The sequence below is a fragment of the Ahaetulla prasina genome, chromosome 4, assembly GCF_028640845.1.
Source record: "Ahaetulla prasina isolate Xishuangbanna chromosome 4, ASM2864084v1, whole genome shotgun sequence".
Classification (NCBI taxonomy): domain Eukaryota; kingdom Metazoa; phylum Chordata; class Lepidosauria; order Squamata; family Colubridae; genus Ahaetulla; species Ahaetulla prasina.
Genome location: NC_080542.1, coordinates 45,202,034 through 45,225,200, shown reverse-complemented (window position 1 = coordinate 45,225,200; position 23,167 = coordinate 45,202,034). Strand labels below are relative to the sequence as shown.

The 23,167-nt window shown below is 38.1% G+C and overlaps 2 protein-coding genes across 2 annotated transcripts; one reads left to right on the top strand and one right to left on the bottom strand.

Annotated features, from left to right (window-relative positions):
- Positions 1-480: 480 nt before the first annotated feature.
- TCAP (titin-cap) lies at positions 481-4,256 on the bottom strand. The gene is made up of 2 exons (XM_058182305.1): positions 4,040-4,256; positions 481-1,832 (listed from the first exon to the last, which is right to left on the bottom strand). Exons 1-2 carry the CDS (start codon positions 4,186-4,188, stop codon positions 1,436-1,438), a joined length of 546 nt encoding a protein of 181 aa, XP_058038288.1. The 5' UTR covers positions 4,189-4,256; the 3' UTR covers positions 481-1,435.
- A 10,496-nt stretch (positions 4,257-14,752) lies between these two features.
- On the top strand, positions 14,753-20,965 carry PNMT (phenylethanolamine N-methyltransferase). The gene is made up of 3 exons (XM_058182304.1): positions 14,753-14,912; positions 20,048-20,258; positions 20,536-20,965. Exons 1-3 carry the CDS (start codon positions 14,753-14,755, stop codon positions 20,963-20,965), a joined length of 801 nt encoding a protein of 266 aa, XP_058038287.1.
- Positions 20,966-23,167: the final 2,202 nt, after the last annotated feature.

Here is a 23,167-nt window from a genome sequence, read left to right as displayed (position 1 = left end):
TCACCCAAAGCCCCACACCAGGAGGCTGAAGCAGACTCCAACCCACACAAAAAGACCCTGAAGGGGGAGACTCTGCAGCAACACAAGCATTCATTGCACATCTCCAGTCCTGGGGCCATAGTTTGAGGACCCCTGATTTAGTGCAATATAAAAAATGCAAATAATTTTTCTGGGAACCACAAAAATTTTCTCCACAGACCACCAGTTGGTGACCGCTGCTCTAAGGTGTGCTGCAGTATTAAATACACTCTTTCTGTGAGGTGGCATGAGTCAGCTTGTAGCTTTATAGTGGCTTTCTTTAGCCATGCAACATATTTATTATTTGCTTATTTATTAAATTTATATGCAGCCCATCTCACTATTCAAAGCAACTTGCCTCTTAAAGGTATCTAATGGAAGTTTATGTTCAAAAATGTGCCCAATGAATTTGAAGGCAGGTTGGTAGAACTAGAAAAGTGTCCAAGTGAAAAGAGAGACACATTCCATCATTTTATTTTTATTTCATTAATCCTTTAGAACACAATCAAGAGAAATCCATGTATCATTTTATTTAAAAGAAAACAAGACAAGAAATAGAAGGCACTAGGAAAAATTGACAGTGGAATCTTTCTTCCTCCTCAACTACTTGTACATGGAAGGGACAAGGAGGTGAAAGACCAAATCTGTTCTTTATAAATTAAATCCATTTCCTACCCTTTCTCTAAATCTCTTAAGTCAACCTTCATTCATCACTTTCCTGAGGTATACTTACTCACGTCTTTCATCGCATATGTTCACTGACTGGGACATTTCCATGGGTTTCTGATATCCTAAGTCACAAAACTAGGGAAGGAATATCAGAATAGGATCCTAGAAGATAGCTCCTATCCTAAATGCTGCATAGTTCCCTCCTAAAACTCGACCAAGAAGGCCAACAATTTCCTCCAAATTCTTTCACTTACTACACCATTAAGCACCATTTTCCTGTGCTCAAGAATAACCCCAGCATAGCTCTCACTTTCTAAACTCAGAAACTGTTAATTCTTATCGTCTTGATCAGCCGTTTTACAAATTCATTTTTCACTGTAATTTTAGGCAATTATGTCAATCACCTTGCACAAAGGGAGGGCTGCTTTTCTTTTTCTCCTTTATTCATGTAGATCTTCCTTACTTCTCCAGTTAAAACATTAAACAAAAGAAGAAGAAAGAAAGAACAATGCAGAAAAATAAGCAGTGGTCATAGAAATATGTAACATTATATATCTAATTATATATATACACAAAGACATCCCACATCCTTGCCCCCTCCCCCCTCCCCATCCCGGAAAAAGAAGGCCATCCAAAGTTCAATCCTACAAAGTCTTTTCTATATATCTGGGCCCCTTCAGATTGTCCTCATGCAGCAATAGGCACATTGGCCCAAACCAATCCCAAATAGGAGAATTGTTGAGTTGCCTCAGCCTCTCTGGGCCTCCTGAGACATAGAGCGGGACAGTGAACGGCGCAGGCCAGCTTTTTTGAAGTCGGGGCAGGTGGGCTGGACAACAAGAGGCAACTCTTTGGTGATCTCAAACACAGGTTTCTTGTCAGGGCAGACACCTGTGACTGGCAGAGACTCCACTGACTCTGATGGAGTTGGTGTCAGCTCCCGTTCAGACTTGGTGCTTAGCTTGCCTGGTGTGAAGATGGGCAAAGGCAGAGCTCGCTGATAAGGCAGATGGTAAGAGACGAGAGGTTCACCCAGCAGACCTAGACGGAGGATACCCCATGGTGATCGCTGAACTATGGCCCAAGCCTCCTGTTGTTGGTGGTAGGTTTCTTTGTGCTGATTGTCCACCTCAGAGTGAGAGCAGCTATATGGATGTGAGCACAGTATGAATTAAAAATCCACCCTACAACATATCTTAATAATTCTGTCTTGAAACCAACCTTACAACATACATTGTTAGCAGAAACAGGGAAACTGAGTTTTTTCATCTGGAAGAATGAAGCCATCAAGAATGTTGCCATTCAAAATCACATTCTCAATTGGCTTGTTTGAAGTCCATGCTCCATTTGCCAAAAGGAAGAAATTAGTGATGCAGTAAGAGCATGCAAACTCAGGTCTCTCAGTTTCATCCCACTGCTTCCACATGGTTTAACATCTACACTGGGAGGAGGTTTATTTCTGCTTGAAAGTTCCTTTCATACATCCTTTAGAGCCCTGATCTTCCATGGTTGTCAATCGCATAGCAAGCCTCCACAAATTGAGAAAGCCAGTAAAAAGAAAAGATACAGGAGATTGTCTAAGAGGCTCATGCCCAGTTTTACTTTCGTGTGGTAGATGTTTGTTGAGAGGAGAACGTCTAAGTAAGGCTTTATAGGATTGAAGAAGTTCATGAAGGACATTCTGATTGCAAATACTTAGCTGGGACAGCTACAAAGTGGAAGTGGTTAGTTCCAGATGGAATTGTGAAGATCTCCCCACCCCAAAAAATCTATCCAGTTTAGGTGAATGAAGAACGCAATAGCAAATATAGTTCAATATAAGGGAGATTCACTATCTACAAAACAGACTAATAAATATTCTAACTTCGTATAAATGATAATGGGGACTAAGCAGGCAATGTGATTAAATGTGTGAGGAAGAAAGGAAGAAGAAATAATTAGGGAAGAGGTGAAGATTATATTGCATAATGTCTTTTCACAGATTTGTGATATAATAATGATGCATTTCAAATACTGTAAAACAGTGTCATCAGCACTCTTTAAAAGGGAGAACATGTTAAGGATGTATTTCCCCCCCTCCCCAAAAAAGATTGTACATTCAGTTTTAAAAAGAATGAAGAATGACATCATATATTACATTTTGTATGCTAAGGATAGAGTAAAGGGAAGAAAAAACATTTTGCTGTTCTCTCGTTCTCTCTCATGGTAGTAGATCCTGAAATGCTCAGAAAACTGGAGAAATTCAGGAAAGGAGGTCCTTTTCATTCAATGATAATATTCACACATTATACTAAGCCTTCAAGTATATGTTTGTTGCTAAGCTTATGTGAAATTGAACTCAGTACATGTATCATTCAAGGATGGCATTCACCATCACTAAGTTAGGTGGCTTCAATTTAGGTGGCTTTATTTGTCCAAGGTGGCTTGGACAAATAAATGGAAGATTCTCCTTTCAATGGCTATTAGTTACAATGCTTGCCAGAGTAGGAAGCAGTATTGCCCTTCCCAAAAAATAATAGATTAATTGCCTTTTACTCCTATGTGTAATTTGTTTCAAGAGCACCTGCCTATCCAGTGTAGGTGAAACAGAAGCAAGACTAGACAGGTCTTTGCCTAGAAATTTGCTCTTACAGCCAGAGGTAATATATTTTTGTAAACAAAAGTGGACAATCAACTCTATCATGGCCTGCTTGCCTATACTCAGCTTGGCTTTGAGCCAACAAAACAGTCAATGTATATGATCCATCTACTAAAATGAATTGAATAGAAGCAGGAAAATCTACTTTTTAAAATCCTGGCTGCAATAATCATGAAAATACCATTCTCCTTTCAACCCAACTCACCTTTTTCAATGGGGTATCACTGATGCTGTGATTTAATGTCACATACCTATTCATCTACAATATCATAACACAAGCTTAGTGCATATGGAGATTCATATTCATGTTCATCCTTTGGGTGTGCCTTTCCCTTTCTGTCTCTTTTGTCTTTATGTGTAACATATAGTAGGCATATATCTGGTGATATACATAATCATAACCTCAGAAACACTTCAATCCAACCCCATACGAAGTTGTTGCTTTGCGATAAAAGAAATACATCAACTTCTTGAAAAATCCAGCTGTTTTCCATCTCCCGATGCATGTAGTGCTTCCAAGATCTGACTATGTTTGATTTCTTAAATGAATGTACCATGATTTCACTTTGTATAGACATGTTAATAGGAGTCCCAGCAGTCTATCCTCCAAGTTTCAGAAAAGAATTGGGGAATCTCTCCCCACCCATCTGCTGGAATAAATCATTTTTGATCAAGTCTTACACAACCTTTGCCTAATCAAAGCCAAGCACTTACCCTTCTTCAGGCCTTGAGGTAAGTGACAAGTCTTTCCATTCAACATTGAATGATTCCTTCCGGGCCTCATCCTTCTCAAATACCTGGCAGGCCAGTTCAGCTGCAGACAGGGTTCCAGAGCTATGGAGAATCACACTCTTGCCGTGCATCTTGTGTGTAAAGGTCTGTTTGAAATAAAACGAGATCTGTAAATCTGAATTCTGTCTAGTGTTTTGTCCCTGCTTAGCTGGTTTATATAGTTTTAGGAGAGCTCATTCCTGGGGGATGGTGCTGGAGCTAAATTAGTCTTGCAGAGTCACTGCTACAGCATTCCAATACTGAATACCTCTCTTCTTCTCCACCCCTTTGCGCTCATGGGATATATGTGTTACTGGAATCCACATCAGTGACATTACAATTTCTTTAATGCTCTTTTATTTCTGTACTTCCTGGCAATAGTATGGACTGGTAACTTAATTAATTCACTATTTCAAGATGAAAAGAAAGCTTGTAAGTTCCAAATCTACAGCATTATGTAGCAATCTTTAACTTGGATGGACATTAAAGCAATCTAACACATCAAAGTAAAATCTACTGAACTCTTGAAAAAACAAAACAAAAAAGTCATAACTTTATTTAGGGTCTCTCTCTCTCTCTCTCAAGGAGAAAGTGGATCTTTAGAGATACATGGCTTCTTAATGCCTTTAGATCAGCCCAAAATTTTTTAAAAAATTATCTTTGATTTTGCAGAATATACAGGTACTTTTACATCATTAAGGAATTGTGAAAGTACAGTAAACATTAGGCTATATTTCCTCCTCCTCCTCCTCCTCCTCCTCCTCCTCCTCCTCCTCCTCCTCCTCCTCCTCTTTATTATTATGGTTCTTTTCAGAGTCAGCCAGATATTTGGAGACGACCTTGCATTTTTGTTCCACCTATCAAGTCCTTCCCAAAGACCTGAAATAGGCAGATGTTTTTTCAATGTTGCAGGATGTAAACTGTAAATTCTTCAAGTCTAACTGTAAACTGCTCTTTATAGTTGACTGAGATGATGAGATGATTTCATCAACGGTGTTCAAGAGGTGCTCAAGATGTTTTGGGATTGTACCCAAGGCATCAATTAACTCTAGGTACTATCTTTGCTCTCTTTTGCCATTATTATACTTCTATTTGCACATCTTTGTACTTTGTGAATTTCTTTCTATACTGTTCTGCTATCTCCAGGTACTGCCACATCCACCATTGAGGCTTTTTTTTTTTTTGGTCTTTCTCATTGACAATTGTTAATTATTATTATTATTACGATAATCTGTTGACAACAATGGGAAGTTACAGCTGCCAGTTCTTTATCTGGCATTGACCTTGATATGCATCATGTTTTTCCCAAGAACCTGGGCTATCATAATGTATTTATGCAGCATGTATACAGATTCATGCACATTTATACTATTATGTAAAAGAATATGCAATTTCATAAGCGCTTCAGTACTAATATTATCTATTACTGTCAGAGTACGTACAATTGTATATTCACCATCAAACACCTATAACCATTATACTAGAAAGCATCAGTGTGCAAAAGGTGTATAAGCGGAGGGTATTCAGAATCAGTTCTTCTAAGAATTTCTGACTTCAAATTCATTTCAAGATATCTTTCATTGAAAAAAAAATCATTATTTCAGCTATTGGGAGCCCTGATCAAGGGCTAATAAATCAAGAAGGTATTCTATAATAGAAGGAAGGTTTGCAGAATTTGTTGATGGAAGATGGGAGGCCTGCTTTGGGAGCACACAGCTCTTATGACAGTTCTGCAGGATGAAGTCATTTGGAAAAACCTTTCCACTCCCTCCCTCCCTCCCTCCCTCTTTCTCTCCCCCTCAGGTTTCAGGAGCACCATACTCCCTCAGAGCCAAGCTCATGCTCACTTTTCTTATCTCCAGAGAGACCCATTGCCAAAACTTTGGTGTAACTGGGAGAAAATGTCCTGCATGTTCCCGAAGGGTAGATAGGGTCAGGGGCAACATGAGATGTTGACTTGGCAAGCAGTCCCTACCAAGAGGCATGGAAATGCTGGAAGTAAAAGAAGCATGACTATTGCAGTATGTGTAAAACCAAACACTGAGAAGACATGGGACAAGAAGGGACTCACAAGCTGGGAAGAAGAACAAGCATACACTTTTAAATGGCACTAGTTAAAAGGCATGAGAAATGGTCATATGTGACTTAGTGACTTACTGAATAGACATACCTGTGGTGCACATGGCTTGATTTCTTCAATTCGCTCTAACATAACCAAACTTTCCACAACTGGATTCTATTGACATAGAAACAAGAATCCCTGCTTTGCCAGTCCCAAGCAACTGAGGCAGTGGATCCGCCAGACAGTCGGTCTCTTCTTTAGTTGGAAAATAACCTTGAACTATTTTCTTGGATTAAGTAGTATGTAAACCAGTCCCAAGTATGCCTTGGGAATGCATCATTTCAATCTTACCTATGAGAAAGTCCCACGGAACTCAAAGGAATTTCGATCTGAATCAACATGCATTGAATTGTTCTCAAGTGACACCATGCTTATTTACTCTTTTTTTTTCATCTTTCTATAACCTTTCCAACATCAAAAAAATAAGGATTTGGCATTCATTCAGCATTGTATGGGATATTTAGCCTGTGGATTTTAGAAACCCATCAGCTGTTCTTCGTTACTAGACACTAATTGTTGATAGCAGCCAGCACAAACAAATGAGATGACTCCTTAATGCCAGTCGTTGGTTCACTATAATAATGAGGAACAGAGTAGGCTTTAAACCTACACTCCTCCCAACTTCAGAATTGTTTTTAGTAAGTTTTCTGGCAGTTGTATCATCTAACTCGCAATATCAGACAGATCCCATGCATGCAGACAGATGTGCACTTGATTATTTTGGAACAGCTTGCATGACTGACATGTTTTTAGTTGCATATTTACCACCACCCAGCCTGTGCACAATAGATGTACAACTAAGGTGGGGATAATTGTCCCTGGCTCTTGCTTGATGTGAACTTAATGCTTTTTCAATTGGTTGCAATAAGATACAGTTTCTTTTTTAAAAAATATTGTTTTTATTTTTTGAATATACATCAGTATTAATACAGTATTGAACAGTGAGGCATCTGGGAATAATTCATTTGTGTACAAGTAGTAATGATAGTATTAATATTATTTGTTATTTAAATCAAATTTATGTAATTGTAATAATATTCTTATACATATTTGTATTAAAATATAAGCCTTCATTATTTAATTGTTTAACATTTTAGTCCCCCATTCTAATAACAATAACAGTATCATTAGAACGTCTATAGTATCACCATCTTTCAACCTCTAATCTTTGTGTCTAGCTATTACTTTTAATAGACCACAAGAAAGGCTGAGCGCCAAAGAACTGAAGCCTTTGAACTATGGTGCTGGAGAAGATTCCTGCAAGTCCTTTGGACTGCAAGGCGATCAAACCGGTCAGTCCTAGAGGAGATCAACCCTGACTGCTCTTTAGAAGGCCAGATCCTGAAGATGAAACTGAAGTACTTTGTCCACCAAATGAGAAGGAAGGACTCACTGGAGAAGAGCCTAATGCTGGGAAAGATTGAGGGCAAAAGAAGAACGGGACGACAGAGAATCAGGTAGCTGGATGCAGTAATTTGACTGAAGCAGTAGGTGTGAGCTTAAATGGACTCCAGAGGATAGTAGAGGACAGGAAGGCCTGGAGGAACATTGTCCATGGGGTTGTGATGGGTCAGACACAACTTCGCAACTAACAGCAATAATTACTTTTCATATATTATATAAAAATATTCGTATTAAAATTCCCCCTATTTCTTGTATGCCTCTATACTAGCTCCTAGCAAAGCCAATCTTGTGTTACGAAACATTTCCTCTATCCATCATCTCTTACCTGTTTTAATATTTCAATTCTTATTCGTTTTTTGACTTGCCTCCCAAATTCCTCCCTTGGGTCTTCATCTTTGTCTACCTCTTTCCTGGTTAGCTTAAATATTTCTTCCATCTCTACTATCTTTCATCTGCCCAACTCTTCATTTTCTTTTCAAAGATATCTTTCTGTTTTTCCAGTATCATTTTTTGGTCTTTTAGCATATATTTTCCCTGAATTGCTTCATAAGTTTTTATTATCTTTTCCCTCTTATCTTCTTGTTTTGTTTGTTTATTTAGTTCTGCCTTTTCCCCTGGTCTCTCCATTGTCTCCTCTATTTCCTGGGATTTTTGATCATAATTCATTATCCCTTGTGGAGCACTTTCTAATTTCTCATTTATGTTATTCATTAAGTCCATTATCTCCCTGTGATTTATGCAGTTTCTAACTATATCTCAGTCTGGGATGGGTGAAGCAAATTAGGGCAAAAAACTAGCTGTAAAAAAGCAAAAATAAGCAGCTAGCAAAGAGTAATATGAGAGCATAATTTCTCCTCTGGGTATCTTAGAAGAAAGAAAAAAATAGCACAGCTGGAATACTTTATAAGCCCCATTCCATAGTAACCTTCAGTTTTACATAGAACAATTCTTTTTGTACTCAGTTTTACTAGATTTTGATAAGATCAAGTCATACCAGATTTCTTTGGCAAAAGTGAGCCGTTTTTCTTGATTTGACTGCTGCATTATTAAAATAATGACATATCATGGCTAAGCAAATCAATAGAAAAGAGGTATTAAAATAATGAAGTTAGCTCCCATAAAAGATATATAGTTCTACTGATGCCTTTTTGGAAAAACTTCGCCTTTCCTCCACCCCTCCCTCAATAAGGTATTTTCCATCACAGCAGGTAGGCTACAGCAAACTTCATTTTCTCTCCACCTCCTTCCTTTGTTTTGCAACAAATATTTTGCCTAGTCCTCTGGAATTCCCAACCAGGGGAGGTCAGCAGATTGGAAATAGTTACACTATTTTCTCTCCATCCAATTCTGCAAAGCAGGGTGATTTGTGGAATTCAAAGCAGAACATCTAGTATGTTTCTTTTTGAAATAAAGATTACTTTATGATATTCACATTCAACTCTACATGCTTCATGGCTCTGTAACTTTCATTTCCTATTCTTCCATGCTCTGTTAATACATTCAAAAATGTGATGGGAAGGGGATGGAGATGCAGATTTCTTCTTTGTTCTACATCTTCCACTCATGTTAAGGATCACATTGCAGACTGGGTCTAAAGCAGCCTTCCCCAGTATGATATCTTCCAGATGTTCCTGCCATCTCAGCCAACAATAATTTCACAAGAAGAGTCCTCCACTCCTCTACTCATAACAAAATATCTTATGCCACCAGACTCGAAATTTTGGGCTTAGACAACTAAGAACTTCTCCATTTTTGGTCTGACCTAAGCATAGTGCATAAAATTATCTGCTACAATGTCCTACCAGCCAATGAATACTTTGGCTTTAACCATAGTGTAACCTGCCCTGAGTCTTCGGAGAAGGGCGGGATATAAATGCAAATAAAAAAAAAAAACAATACAAGAGCACACAATAGATACAAACTCATGGTAAACCAATCCAAACAACAACAAGAAAAACACAGACTTCAGAGGATAATTAGAACTGCAGAAAAAATAATTGCTACCAACTTGCCTTCCATTGAGGACCTGTATACTGCACGAATCAAGAAGAGGGCCGTGAAAATATTTGCAGATCCCTCGCATCCTGGACATAAACTGTTTCAACTCCTACCCTCAAAACGACGCTATAGAGCACTGCACACCAGAACAACTAGACACAAGAACAGTTTTTTCCCGAAGGCCATCGCTCTGCTAAACAAATAATTCCCTCAACACTGTCAGACTATTTACTGAATCTGCACTACTATTAATCGTTTCATAGTTCCCATCACCAATCTCTTTCCACTTATGACTGTATGACTATAACTTTATAATAAGTTTTTTAATTGTATTTTAACTGTATATGGTTCTTTTTTATCCTGGCTGTACACCGCCCTGAGTCCTTCGGGAGAAGGGCGGTTTATAAATCCAATAAATAATAATAATAATAATAATAATAATAATAATAATAATAATAACTTGTTGCTGGCAATCCTTATGATTTATATTGATATATTGATCATCAATTGTGTTGTAAATGTTGTACCTTGATGAACGTATCTTTTCTTTTATGTACACTGAGAGCATATGCACCAAGACAAATTCCTTGTGTGTCCAATCACACTTGGCCAATAAAAATTCTATTCTATTCTATTCTATTCTATTCTATTCTATTCTATTCTATTCTATTCTATTCTATTCTATTCAAACTAGACTGCAGAAAATACGACTTCAGTAACAGAGTTGTCAACGCCTGGAATGCACTATCTGACTCTGTGGTTTCTTTCCCAAATCCCCAAAACTTTAACCTTAGACTGTCTACAGTAGACATCACCCCATTCCTAAGAGGTCTGTAAAGGGTGTGCATAAATGCACCAGTGTGCCTACCGTCCCTGTCCTAATGTTTTCTTTTATTCGTATCTTTTCATGTATTTATAATTATGTTTACACTTGTATCTGTCATAAAATACATGCTTGACAAATAAATAAATACAACATATAAATAATGCACTAGTGATGGTGGGATTGTAATTCAGTGCATTTGGATGCACTTGCATAGTGGAGATTATATCATTTTATAACTTCAAAGGGTTCAACGGGATATACAGCTAATAGTGCCTTATCAGCAGTTGCAGAGAGCAAAAAATGTCATAATTATGTCAGTCAACAGGCAAACATTTTCATTGTTCTATCCAAACATGCCAAATATCTTTGATGCATCTATCAAAGTAAAATGTATCAACTAAGTGTAGCATTTCTTTTTAACAATTAATATTGTTTAAAATATTATATATTTAATATTGCATGGTATTTTTACTTCTGTCCCAACTTTGAAAAATTGAGCAAACTCTGTGAATTGAGGATCAGTTTAATCAGAAACATAGTATAAAGAATAAAAATTAAATATTATTTCTTCTCCCAGAAATAGATGAACATTTTTCTAATCAGTTAACAAATGTATGCAGGAAACACAATGGAGGACCTTAACTATCCTAGCATCAACTGGAAGACAAACTCTGCATTAAGTGGGAGCAGGTTCCTGACCAACCTAGCTGACAACTTTGTCATCCAAAAAGTAGAGGAAGGGATTAGAGGGTATAATGTTATAGTGGATCTAATTCTTACTAACAGAGAAGAAATTATAGAGGGGCTTGAAGTTGCAGGATTCTTGGGGGAGAATTCATATTAGAATTCAATATAATGCAGACACAAACATAGAACACAACAGAAAAGAAAAATAAGAACTCCAAGAAAAAATTAGCATGACTGCACAAAGACCTCTCTGATAAACTGATAGACAAAAAGGATAAGTATAAAAAATGGAAAGACAGATACATAACTAAGACAGAATATCAGCATATGGCCTAAAGCTGCAAAAGGTAAAGCTAAGGCTCAGAATGAAGTAAGACTTGCAACAAATGCCAAAAATAATTTTTAAAAAATCTTTCAACATATAAAAAACAAGAAAAAAGTCAAAGAAACAATTGTCCACTAACAGGAGAAGATGGCCAGGAAGTGATGAGCAGCAGGAAGAAAGCAGAGTTACTCAATTCTTTCTTTGCATTTGTCTTCACACAAAAAGAAAAAAATAGCCGACCCTACCAAAAAGAGAACTGTAAAAGATGGAATAGAATTTTATATTAAAATAGGCAAGAAAACACCTGTCCACTCTAGATGAGTTGGAGAATACCTGTAAGAGAACACCTGTCCACTCTAAATGAGTTCCAGTCACCTGGATTATATAATATATATAACAACAGAGTTGGAAGGGACCTTGGAGGCCTTCTAGTCCAACCCCCTGCCCAGGCAGGAAACCCTACACCATCTCGTTCAGATGGTTATCCAACATTTTCTTAAAAATTTCCAGTGTTGGAGCATTCACAACTTCTGCAGGCAAGTCGTTCCACTTATTAATTGTTCTAACTGTCAGGAAATTTCTCCTTAGTTCTAAGTTGCTTCCAAGATTACAAGATTACATCCCAGATTACATTACCAAGATTACATCCCAGAGTTCTGAAAGAGTTGGCACACATGATCTTGGAACCATTGAACCATATCTTTCAAAGGTCCTGAAATACCAAGGAACTACCAGAGGACTGGAAAAGAGCTGATGTGGTTCCCATCTTCAAAAAAAGGGAGAAAACAGATTCAGGAAACTACATATCAATCAGCTTGACATTAATATTTGGGAAGATCATAGAAAAGATAATTTAAAAAAGGATCTGTGAACACTTAGAAGCAAGCAAAAATAACAATCAGAAACTAATAAAGGTTTGTCAAAACAGATCATGCCAAACAAATCTTCTCATTCTTTGACAAAGTGACTAAATTAGTGGATTAGCAAAATGTTATGGATATAGTATATTTGCATTTCAGTAAGGCATTTGACCACATAGACCACAACCTACTTCTAATAAGCTAGAAAAATGTGAGGGCATTACCACCAGATGGATTTGTAACTGGCTGACAACCACACTCAACAAGTAGCCCTTAATGGAACTGCATCTACAGGGAAGGAAGTATGTAGTAAGGTACCACAAGGTTCTATCAATATCTTCATAAACAATTTAGATGAGGGAATAGAAGGGGAACTTGTCAAATTTGCAGATGAAACCAAGCTGACAGGAATAGCCAACACCCCAGAAAATAGGTTGAAGATCCAGATGGATCTCGACAGATTTGAATACTGGGTCCCAAAATGAAATTCAATGAAAGTAAGGTTTTACACTTAGGCAAGAAAAACAAAATGAACAGGTATAAATTAGGTGAAACTTGGCTGAATGTCAGTAACTGTGAAAGGGATCTTGGAGTCGTAGTGGACAATCACTTCGAGTTGTAGTGGACGACTCACTTGGAGTCGTAGTGGACAATCACTTGGAGTCGTAGTGGATGACTCACTTGGAGTCGTAGTGGACAATCACTGAGCCATTCGTATGCTGCAGCCACCAAAAAAGCTAATGCAATCCCAGAGGGATATAATCAAAATCATACAAAGTGTTAGTACTCCTTTATAAGGCCTTTATAAGACCACACTTGGAATACTGCATCCAGTTTTGGTCACCACAGTATTAAAAAGGTGATTAGACTCTGGAAAGAGTGTAACAAACATGATTAGGGAGTTGAAGCAGGGGTGAAATGTTCCCGGTTCGCACTGGATCGGCTGATCTGATAGTGATGATGGCGGGTGGCTCAGAGAACTGGTAGCAAAAATCCCCGCCCTGCCCCCCACCTATGCCCAGCTGAGCTGCATGACCGTCAGAGCCTCTTTTTTTACTTTTAAAAGCATTCTTTTACAACCTCTTCAGCCGAATAGGTTGTAAAAAAAATGCTTTTAAAAGTAAAAAAAAAAGATCGTGCGCCACAGCTGATCACGCCCCCCCCTCCCCCGCGTGTGCTGTTCTACTTACCCCATGCCTCCTTTTGGTGTGCACTGCACGCGCACACCTCGCATTTGTCACAACTCGCATAAAGCCAGCGAACCGGTAGTAAACCAGTTTCACCACTGGGTTGAAGACTAAAACATATGAAGAATGATTGCAGGAATTGGGTACTACAATATGTCTAGCCTAGTGAAAAGAAGGATTAGGGACCATACGTTTGCAGTGTTCCAATATCTGAGGGGCTGTTATGAAAAAGCGGGGGGTCAGCCTCCTTTCCAAAGCACCAGAAGGAAAGGCGAGAAGCAATGGAAATTAACCAAGGGAAGAAGCAACATAGAACTAAAGAGGACAATAAACTAGTGGAACTGCTTGCCTTCAGAAGTTCTGGGTGCTCCATCATTGGAGGCTTTTAAATATATATTAAGCAGGCATTTGTCTGAAATGTGTAGGGTCTCCTGCTTGGGCAGAGGGTTGGAATACAAGACCTCTAAGGGTTCCTTCCAACTCTACTATTGTATTCTATTCTATTGTATTCTGTTCTGGTTCTATTGTCCAAGAAAAGCAGTTGAGAGTGAGGATATCCATTTTTGTTTCAGTGTTTTATTTTTAAATGTTTGGGGTTCTGATTGCAAATCTCCTATATAATGTGTAGTCTGGTCCTAAATAATGAAAGATTTGCGTCCCTTGGTGGGGGCTGGAGGAGAGTCATTGCCCCATCTGGATTGTGTCTAAGGTGATTTGATGATATAGAAGGAACTTGATTTACAACTGCTATTTCCTGTCTCTCAAAAGAGGGAGGGTGGATCATATATTAAATTCAAGAGCTATGCATTATTTGGGAACAAGATCCTTCCCTGAAGGACAGTGGTATCTGTCATACCATATTGCCCTCCCTGGTTCCTGACACTAATTTTGTTATACTGAATGTACAACCTCAATAAAGTGTCCTTTCAATACAGTTATTAAATGACTGTCCAGTACAAGATACACACTCCATTCCCTTGCCTTCCCCCAACAGCTTTGCCAGAAGCTCTTTGAAAGGTCTTCTCAATTACTCTATGAAAGGGCGTGGATGTATATTGGACAAATGACTCCAATTTATAGATACCCTACAGGGAATCTCTGATGGTATCAGCTCAAAGTACTTGGCACTAATTGCATTGGGTCCATTAACTTGTTCTAATACCTTGGGCACACAGGGCTATAAAACCACCACTTGTCAACTCCAAGCACAGTAGGTGAGCTGAATACAGCTAAGTATCTCCAAAGCCATGAATGCCATTGGTGTTGCAGCTATGGCTGAAAACTATCAGAAGTTCAACCCGATGGCTTACTTGCAGAACAACTATGTGCCGCCACGTGCCAATTTCACTAGTGAGGAGTTTGTTGTGCCTTGGAAGCTCCGTTGCCTGGCAGATGCCTTTGCCACAGGTAAGGGGTTACCAAGATTTCTATTAGTTGAAAGGGGCTCCTGATACTTAACATTATTTTTTTCTTCTGGCTGGAACATTCTGTGGTCTCCTCTCCTAGATTATTTCCCCTCCTGTTAATAGAGTATTTGTTAATACATTTTCAAAATGCTAACCTTGATAATCAGGAGAGTAGAGTAGAATAGAGTAGAATAGAAATAGAATTAGAATTAGAATTAGAATTAGAATAGAATAGAATAGAATAGAATAGAATAGAATAGAATAGAATAGAATAGAATAGAATAGAATACTTTATTACCAAGGGTGATTGGACACACAAGGAATTTGTCTTTAGTGCATAAGCTCTCAGTGTACATACATACAATAACAAAATTATACGTCATAGAGCATAAATCATAGCTACAATCATTAATCATATGATACAAACAACAAGTATAAATCATAAGAAAACAGTTGGGGAAGATGAGAAATGAGAAGATGAGAAAGATGATAATAGCAATACAGCCTACTACATGGGTAAATATCTTAGGCCCAAGACAATGCTGTGGGAATTAAGTGTTCGGCAGAGTTTTGGCAACGACTAGCACATATGTGCGAGGGGAACCTTTACCTTTACCTTATTCAATACATTCTATACATTCTATTTCTAAATGTTCTATTCCTTTATGTACATTTCCATTCCTTATTTCTATTTTCTACCCATTCATACCATTTCTCCCATACTGCATAATATTCTGAGTCATCCTTTCCCTTTAGCTCTAGTGTGAGTTTATCCATTTCCGCGCAAATATTTTTTGAATTACCAATCCCTTTGGTAGTACACTATCTTTCTTCCAATACAGCACAAAGGCAATCCTTGCCACCATTAATAGAATAGAATAGAATAGAATAGAATAGAATAGAATAGAATAGAATAGAATAGAATAGAATTTTTTATTGGCCAAGTGTGATTGGACACATAAGGAATTTGTCTTGGTGCATATGCTCTCAGTGTACATAAAAGAAAAGATACCTCCATCAAGAATTCTAAGGTACAACACTTAATGATAGTCATAGGGTACAAATAAGCAATCAGGAACAATCAATATCAATATAAATCGTAAGGATACAAGCAACAAAGTTACAGTCATACAGTCATAAGTGGAATGAGATGGGTGAGGGGAACGATGAAAAGATTAATAGTAGTGCAGATTTAATAAATAGTTTGACAGTGTTGAGGGAATTATTTGTTTAGCAGAGTGATGGCGTTCAGGAAGAAACTGTTCTTGTCTCTAGTTGTTCTGGTGTGCAATGCTCTGTAGCATCGTTTTGAGGGTAGGAGTTGAAACAGTTTATGTCCAAGATGTGAGGGATCTGTAAATATTTTCACGGTCCTCTTTTTCACTTGTGCAGTATACAGGTCCTCAGTGGAAGGCAAGTTGGAAGCAATTGTTTTTCCTGCAGTTCTAATTAGCCTCGAAATCTGTGTCTGTCTTGTTGGGCTGCAGAACCAAACCAGACAATTATAGAGGTGCAGATGGCAGACTCAATAATTCCTCTGTAGAACTCTGGGTTCCTCTGGGGTACCGTCGGGTAGATAATGTCGGCTGGTGACCCCCAGGGGGAGGGCCTTCTCTGTGGGGGCCCCAACCCTCTGGAACGAATTACCACCAGGTATTCACCAACTCCCTGATCTCCGGACTTTCTGACGCGAGCTGAAAACATGGCTGTTTCATCGTGTAGGACTGGCCTGATAGTTTTAATTGGGAATTTTAAATGGGTTTTAAGGAGTCAGCCTAAATTTAAATATTTCATTTTAAATTATTTTAGCGTTTGTAAAAATTGTTTTAAATATGGCTGTAAACCGCCCTGAGTCCTTTGGGAGAAGGGCGGTATAGAAATATAAATAAAATAAATAAATAAATAAATAAATAAATAGAACTGTATCAGCAGCTCCTTGAGCAGTTTTAATATATGTAACATCAAATATTTTATCTTTCTATTATATTTCGCCCTAAATATCCCCAGGAGAAATAATTCCGGATTGAATTCTATTTCACATTTAATTAAATCCTGCAGCCATTCCTGTATCTGTATTTTCTCAGTCCTCTTTCTGGTTGGTGCAGCATTCAGACCTTAATGGAAGGCAGGCTGGCTGAAATTATTTTTTCTGCAGTCCCAATAATCCATTAAACTTTGGACCTGTTCTGTTTGGCTGCTCTGCCAAACCAGACAGTTATTGAGGTACAAATGACAGACTCAGTATTTCCTCTGAAATTCCTCTGTAGAACTGTATCAGTAGATCCTTGGGCAATCTGAGCTTTCTGAGTTTATATAGTTTATATATGTGCCTTTTTAATGATGGTTCTAATGTTAGGTGTCCATTTCAGGTCCTGGGAGATAATAGAACCCAGAAACTTGAAGATCCCTATTGTTGATCCTGTATTGTCTGATATTGTAAGAGGTGTAAAAAATATATATATACTATATACTTTGTATATAGTATACAAATGGATGAAGACTATTGCCTGACATAGTGTAAGCCGCCCTGAGTCTTCGGAGAAGGGCGGGATATAAATGCAAATAAAAAAATAATTAAAAAAAAATAGGAGAACTTCTTCTAAAATCTACTATCATCTCTACAGTTTTAAGTATTCGGCTCCAGTTCAGTTCTGGCTGCACCACAGGACCAGGGCCAGATCTACCTCTTGTCTATGTGCAGACTCATCATCATTTCGAATGAGACCAATGACTGTTGTATCATCTGCAAACCTCAGTATTTTAACAGAAGGATTCTCCGAGATGCAATCATTGGTATAGAGAGAAAAGAGTAATGGAGAAAGCACACAGTCCTGTGCTAATTGAACCGGTATTCAATGTTATTTTCCTTAGCTTAACCTGCTGCTTCCTATTCATTAGAAAGTTTATAATCAATCTACATGTGTGATCAGGCACAGCTATCTGAGTCAATTTAGAGAGGAGGATTTCTGGAACAATAGTGTTGAATGCAAAGCCGAAGTCTACAAAAAGGACCCTTACATAGTTTTGGGGGGATTCTAAATGTTGTAAGTTGTAGTACAATGCTATATCGACAGCATCATCTGCTGATATATTCACAGTAGGCAAACTGCAGGGAGTCTAGCAGCAGATCTGTGATAGCTTTCAGGTGGGCCAGTAATAACCTTTTGAAGGTTTTCACAGTAAGAAAACAGTTGAGCTCTTTCAAAATTATGACTTTTACATCTCAAAATCTGAGCCAAAAGATCACCTTGCAGTGTCCTCTTGCAGAATTGTTATAATTAAGCTGGGTATGAAAATACCTGTGTTTCTGAGTTTTGACACAACTAGAAAAAATTCGCCAGAGTGAACTCATGGTGAAACTGATCAATGCATCTTTTAATTGATCATCGTCATCATCGTCATCATCATCATCATCTCCATCATCATCTGCCTAGTTTAGAATATTTGAAGAATAGAGGCTCTTCTCCAGCAATGCCTGGAATGGCCATCTGAGCAAACAATCCTTGTCCATCCTATCTTGGATATTCCCCATGGAAGAGCAAATGCCAGGGTTTGGTTTTAACTAACATTCGTCCTATTTATGAATTTGCAGATAATGAAACCCCAAAACTTGCTCCCATCAGATTTGGTAGCAATCTTTTTTATTTTAATGCTTATTTGCTAAATGGGCGTGATTTTGATTTTTGAAACTTGGGTTGAATCAACCAGGTTGAAACAAAGCATTCTCTTTTACCTAGCAGCTCAGATTTCACAAGACAAATAATCTTATTTGCATATTAGCACTTAATTCTACTAGAATAGCTGTTGTGACTGTATACTTTCTTCTTGACAAAATGTTGTAATGTAACTGAAGGGCTATCAGAGAAAGATGCAAATGTCCAGGCATCCTGTGCCTGAAGATTAAGAAATCTGCATCTAATGTAAGAATTAAGAATTAAGAATGATATGAAAGGAGAACAGGGGTCCTGAAGTGATTCCTCAACATTGTATAGTTGACGTGGCTGGTCTTCCTGCAAGTATGCTGTGTTTTTATTCAAATCTGAAAGGGGTGTAGTGGCTCAGTGGCTAAGACACTGAGTTCATCAATCGAAAGGTTGGCAGTTCAGCGGTTTGACTCCCTAGTGATGTGTAACAAGGTGAGCTCCTATTACTTGTTCCAGCTTCTACCAACCTAGTAATTTGAAAGCATGTAAAAAATACAAGTAGAAAAATTGGGACCAACTTTGGTGGGAAGGTAACAGTGTTCCGTACGTTTCTGGCGTTTAGTCACGCCGGCCACATGACCATGGAGATGTCTTCAGGCAGCGCTGGCTCTTTGGCTTTGAAACAGAGATGAACACCGCCCCCTTGAGTTGGGAAAGGACTAGCACATATGTGCGAGGGGAACTTTTACCTTTATCCTTATTCAAATCTAGTAACGATTTCTAAATGTTCATGCATATTTATAAATTTAAAAAACTGCAGATATGAAGCAGCCTTTTCTACTCTCTTTGATGAATTACTGACTTCTTTGAAGGTGGAAAGATAATATACAAGTTGCTGTTAAATGTATACTGTGGGACATCACAAATTAGAAATGTTATACTAACCCCTCTTCCTGTTATATTGTTTTAATAATGCTTAAACTTAGTAGGTTAACAATCATGGAATAATTCTTTGACTACAAAAAGCCCTTGATTTAATCTCTGAAATTTTCAGGAAAATTTGTCTGCCTCCTGGAATGTCAAATGGGCTAGTGTTCTATTTCTGTTAAGGCAACCACTTAATTTCTTACAATAACAGCACCTAAGCTGTTTAGCACAAAGCTAAAGAGGAAACTAAAAATGAATAGCAGCTACTATTTAATATTATATAGAGAGCCAATACCCTGCTTTCCTTCCACACATCCACTTAGGATTCTATAGCGCTGTGATAAAAAACAAAAGAAATCATTTTCTGGATGACACTTTGGGGTTAATGGGATTAAGTATAAAGAAGAGTCTCAGTGTGTATCCAAGCACCACATTCCAATGCCTCCTCCTCCTCCTCCTCCAATTCCACTTCACTGTCACTAACTAGCCTAATTTTGGTATTTAAATAAACATTTCTAACTTTTGCAAATCTTGGTTTCCCCTCCCCCTTTTAAATCCCTTGCAGGAAAAATCACTGGCCACACTCTGATTGATATTGGCACAGGCCCAACCATCTACCAGCTCCTCAGTGCCTGTGACTACTTTGAGGAGATTATAGCTACCGACTTCCTGGAAGTAAACCGGGTTTTCATTCACAACTGGGTGCACAATGAAGACAAGGATGGCTTTGATTGGTCCCCTTATATCCAGCACGTTTGTAAAATTGAGGGCAAAGGGTAAGAAACTGAGAAGAGACTTTGCTTTTGGATTTAGGGAAAAGCTATATATATATTCTTGGAATTTATGTCCGCTTAGGAGGGCCCCACCATGATTTGTGGGAAAAGAAAGTGAAGATTATGTTGTACCTAGAAATATGAACCAGGAGCCAGACTGATCTATGTGCCACCTCATGTGATTTGACACAACTCCATTTCTATATTACAATTAAACTTTCCATGTCTCATACCAGCCATAAATCTGCTCTGCCTCTTTTTTTCTTCCTGGTGACTATAGGGAAATGTGGAAGGAGAAAGAGCAAAAGCTGAAAAAGAAGCTGAAAAGAATCCTTCCCATTGACATCCATCAACCTGACCCACTGGGTTCTTTGCTCAGCCAGCCAGCTGATGCTTTGGTTTCTACTTTTTGTTTAGAGGCTGCGAGCCCTGACCGCCCAAGCTTTGATAAAGCTTTTCAGAATGTCACCAGACTCCTTAAACCTGGTGGCCATTTCCTCATGATTGGAGCTTTGGAAGAATCTTTCTACTTAGCAGGAGAAGTAAAGCTGACGGTTGTGCCCCTGAGTGAAGCAGACATCAAGGAATCGTTTGCAAAAAATGGCTACCATATTCATGATTTCCATTCCTACAACATGCCTCCAACCCTGAAGATAGGAGTTGATGACGTACAAGGGATCTTTTTCATCCATGCACAAAAGTTTGCTTGATTCCATTTTGTCTAGAAGTTGTTGTTGTTTTTTCTCTTGTCAAACAGACATGATGTTGCATAAAAACTCAGCTTGCTCATTTTTCCCATTATTTTTTTGTGTTGGAGTCTCTGTGTTTAGATCTTATTGCCTCTGTTTTGATCTTATCTGAATTCACGTTTATTGCCAAAAGAGGATAGTTTCAGTAATCTGAACCAAATCCCTTTGCAGATTTTATTCATTTTTACTGTCCATAGAATGAAATAATGCATTGCCCAAATTCTACACCCCCACCTATAGTGTAGATCAGGGACACAATACGTATTTTTCATTTGGAACAGCAAGAGCAAAGTTATACCTCTACAACTGCAGTAAAAAGGGGGGCAGTTTTCCCTAGTTTGGTATCTCCAGATGTGTAGGACTTCCAAGACCATAGTGGTTGGCAAATATAACATTTGGCGCCCAATATATTTGAAGAGCACCAAGCTGGAGAAGACTGCAAATATATTGGATAGCAAAGCTGAGCAAGCACTCCACAATTAGCCACAAAATAGCCTGCCTATTTCAATAAATACATTGCCTATTCTATTAATTTTGAAGTTGGAAGAAGAACCCTGTTTTGGTGTTCTATAGAACAGACATTTTTTTTCCTGGTTGCCTGAGAAAATTGCTGCTAGAAGATAAGCTATTTTCTGAGCAAATTTACCTCTTAAGTTCTCTGTTCTCAGTGTAATGGCATCGATAGAATTGGCCATGTAATCAAGCTAACCACAAGAAAAATAATTCCAGAAATATTTATCACAAGTTCTAAAAAGCTTTATGGAAAAACCTTTAAGGAGGGAGGTGCATCAGAAGCAACTTACTAATTTGTTTTGCATAATATATTAAGGTATAATTTGCTTAACTGTGGTTAAAAGAAGTCTCAGTTGCTTGAATTCTCATGTCACATTATGTATTATGTAACCCAGATTACTCAGGATTCTGCTAACTGGTGGGTGAAGAAAGCAAGAAAAACCAGGAAGAAGAAAGGTTGCAAGATCTAGTAAAATTGCTGGAAATAAGTGCACTAGATTTCAGTAGATACAAAATATGATTAAAACTGGATCAACCCCAATATTGAGACAGAAAAGTAAATAAATACCTACAACATGTGTTATAAAAATATCCGAGCACATTGAGCTTTCATTTAAAAAACGTTTTACAGACATCTACTAGGAGGTGTTGCATGCTTATTGAACTTCTGTTTTCCTCTTCACGCTGACCTTCTTGAAAGAATTAATATGAGAACCATTTTGAATTCACAAATAGTTTTTAAAATTTTATCTTCCGTCCCAAATGTGATAACTGGACAGAGGCTTACCAGGAACGGCCGCCATCTATGGTGGCAGTTAGAGGGAACTACCAAACTTAAAAAAAAAAAAAAAAAGTTGCTTGGAATGTAAATTGAACTCAGCCGTAATACTTTTATTTCAGTTCATTTTCCCTTCACCCTAATTTAGTTGCATCACCTGAGGAGTTAGGGTTTGGGTATATTGACAATAAAACACAAAAAAACAGGTGTTGTGATTTCAATTATGTTGTAAGCAGCATCAACAATAGCCAAGGCATTATGTAAATTCTGCAGATTGTATGGTTCCTTAATTCCCAAAAGTTATTTTCAGATTAGAAGAGAACATACTAAAAGCAGAGGATCTTATATACTGTACACGTATTTTCCTTGAAAAACAACAATCACCAGTCTATTGAAATGATTATGTTCAAGGCTTGGTGGTGTTGAAGTCATTACAAGTATTTCCATCACCTATTGCTGCCCCTCCGTGTGTGTGTGTGTGTGTGTGTGTGTGTGTGTGTGTGTGTGTGTGTGTGATGGCATTTCTGACACCAAGACATTATCCCAGAATTAAACACATCTAACAGCCAAATGTTTCTAAAATTAAAATGTAGTATTTTAAGTAGTTTGTTACATCTACCCAATTTTCCACTTGCAAATCCATGACTGAGTTGTGCCATTTCAGAAAGTAGATAGGAGGAATGCGATGGTGTTACTTATAGAGTGGTCACTTCTAAGCACGGCTGGTGGAACAGATTTACCTTCTGCCTAAAGGCCGCCTTTTTCCTAAATCAAATTCCCTGATTTAGGAAAAAGGCAGCTTGGAGGCTGAAGATAGATCACTGACTTGCTTGTCTATAAGCATTCTCACACACTGGGAAACTCACAAGACT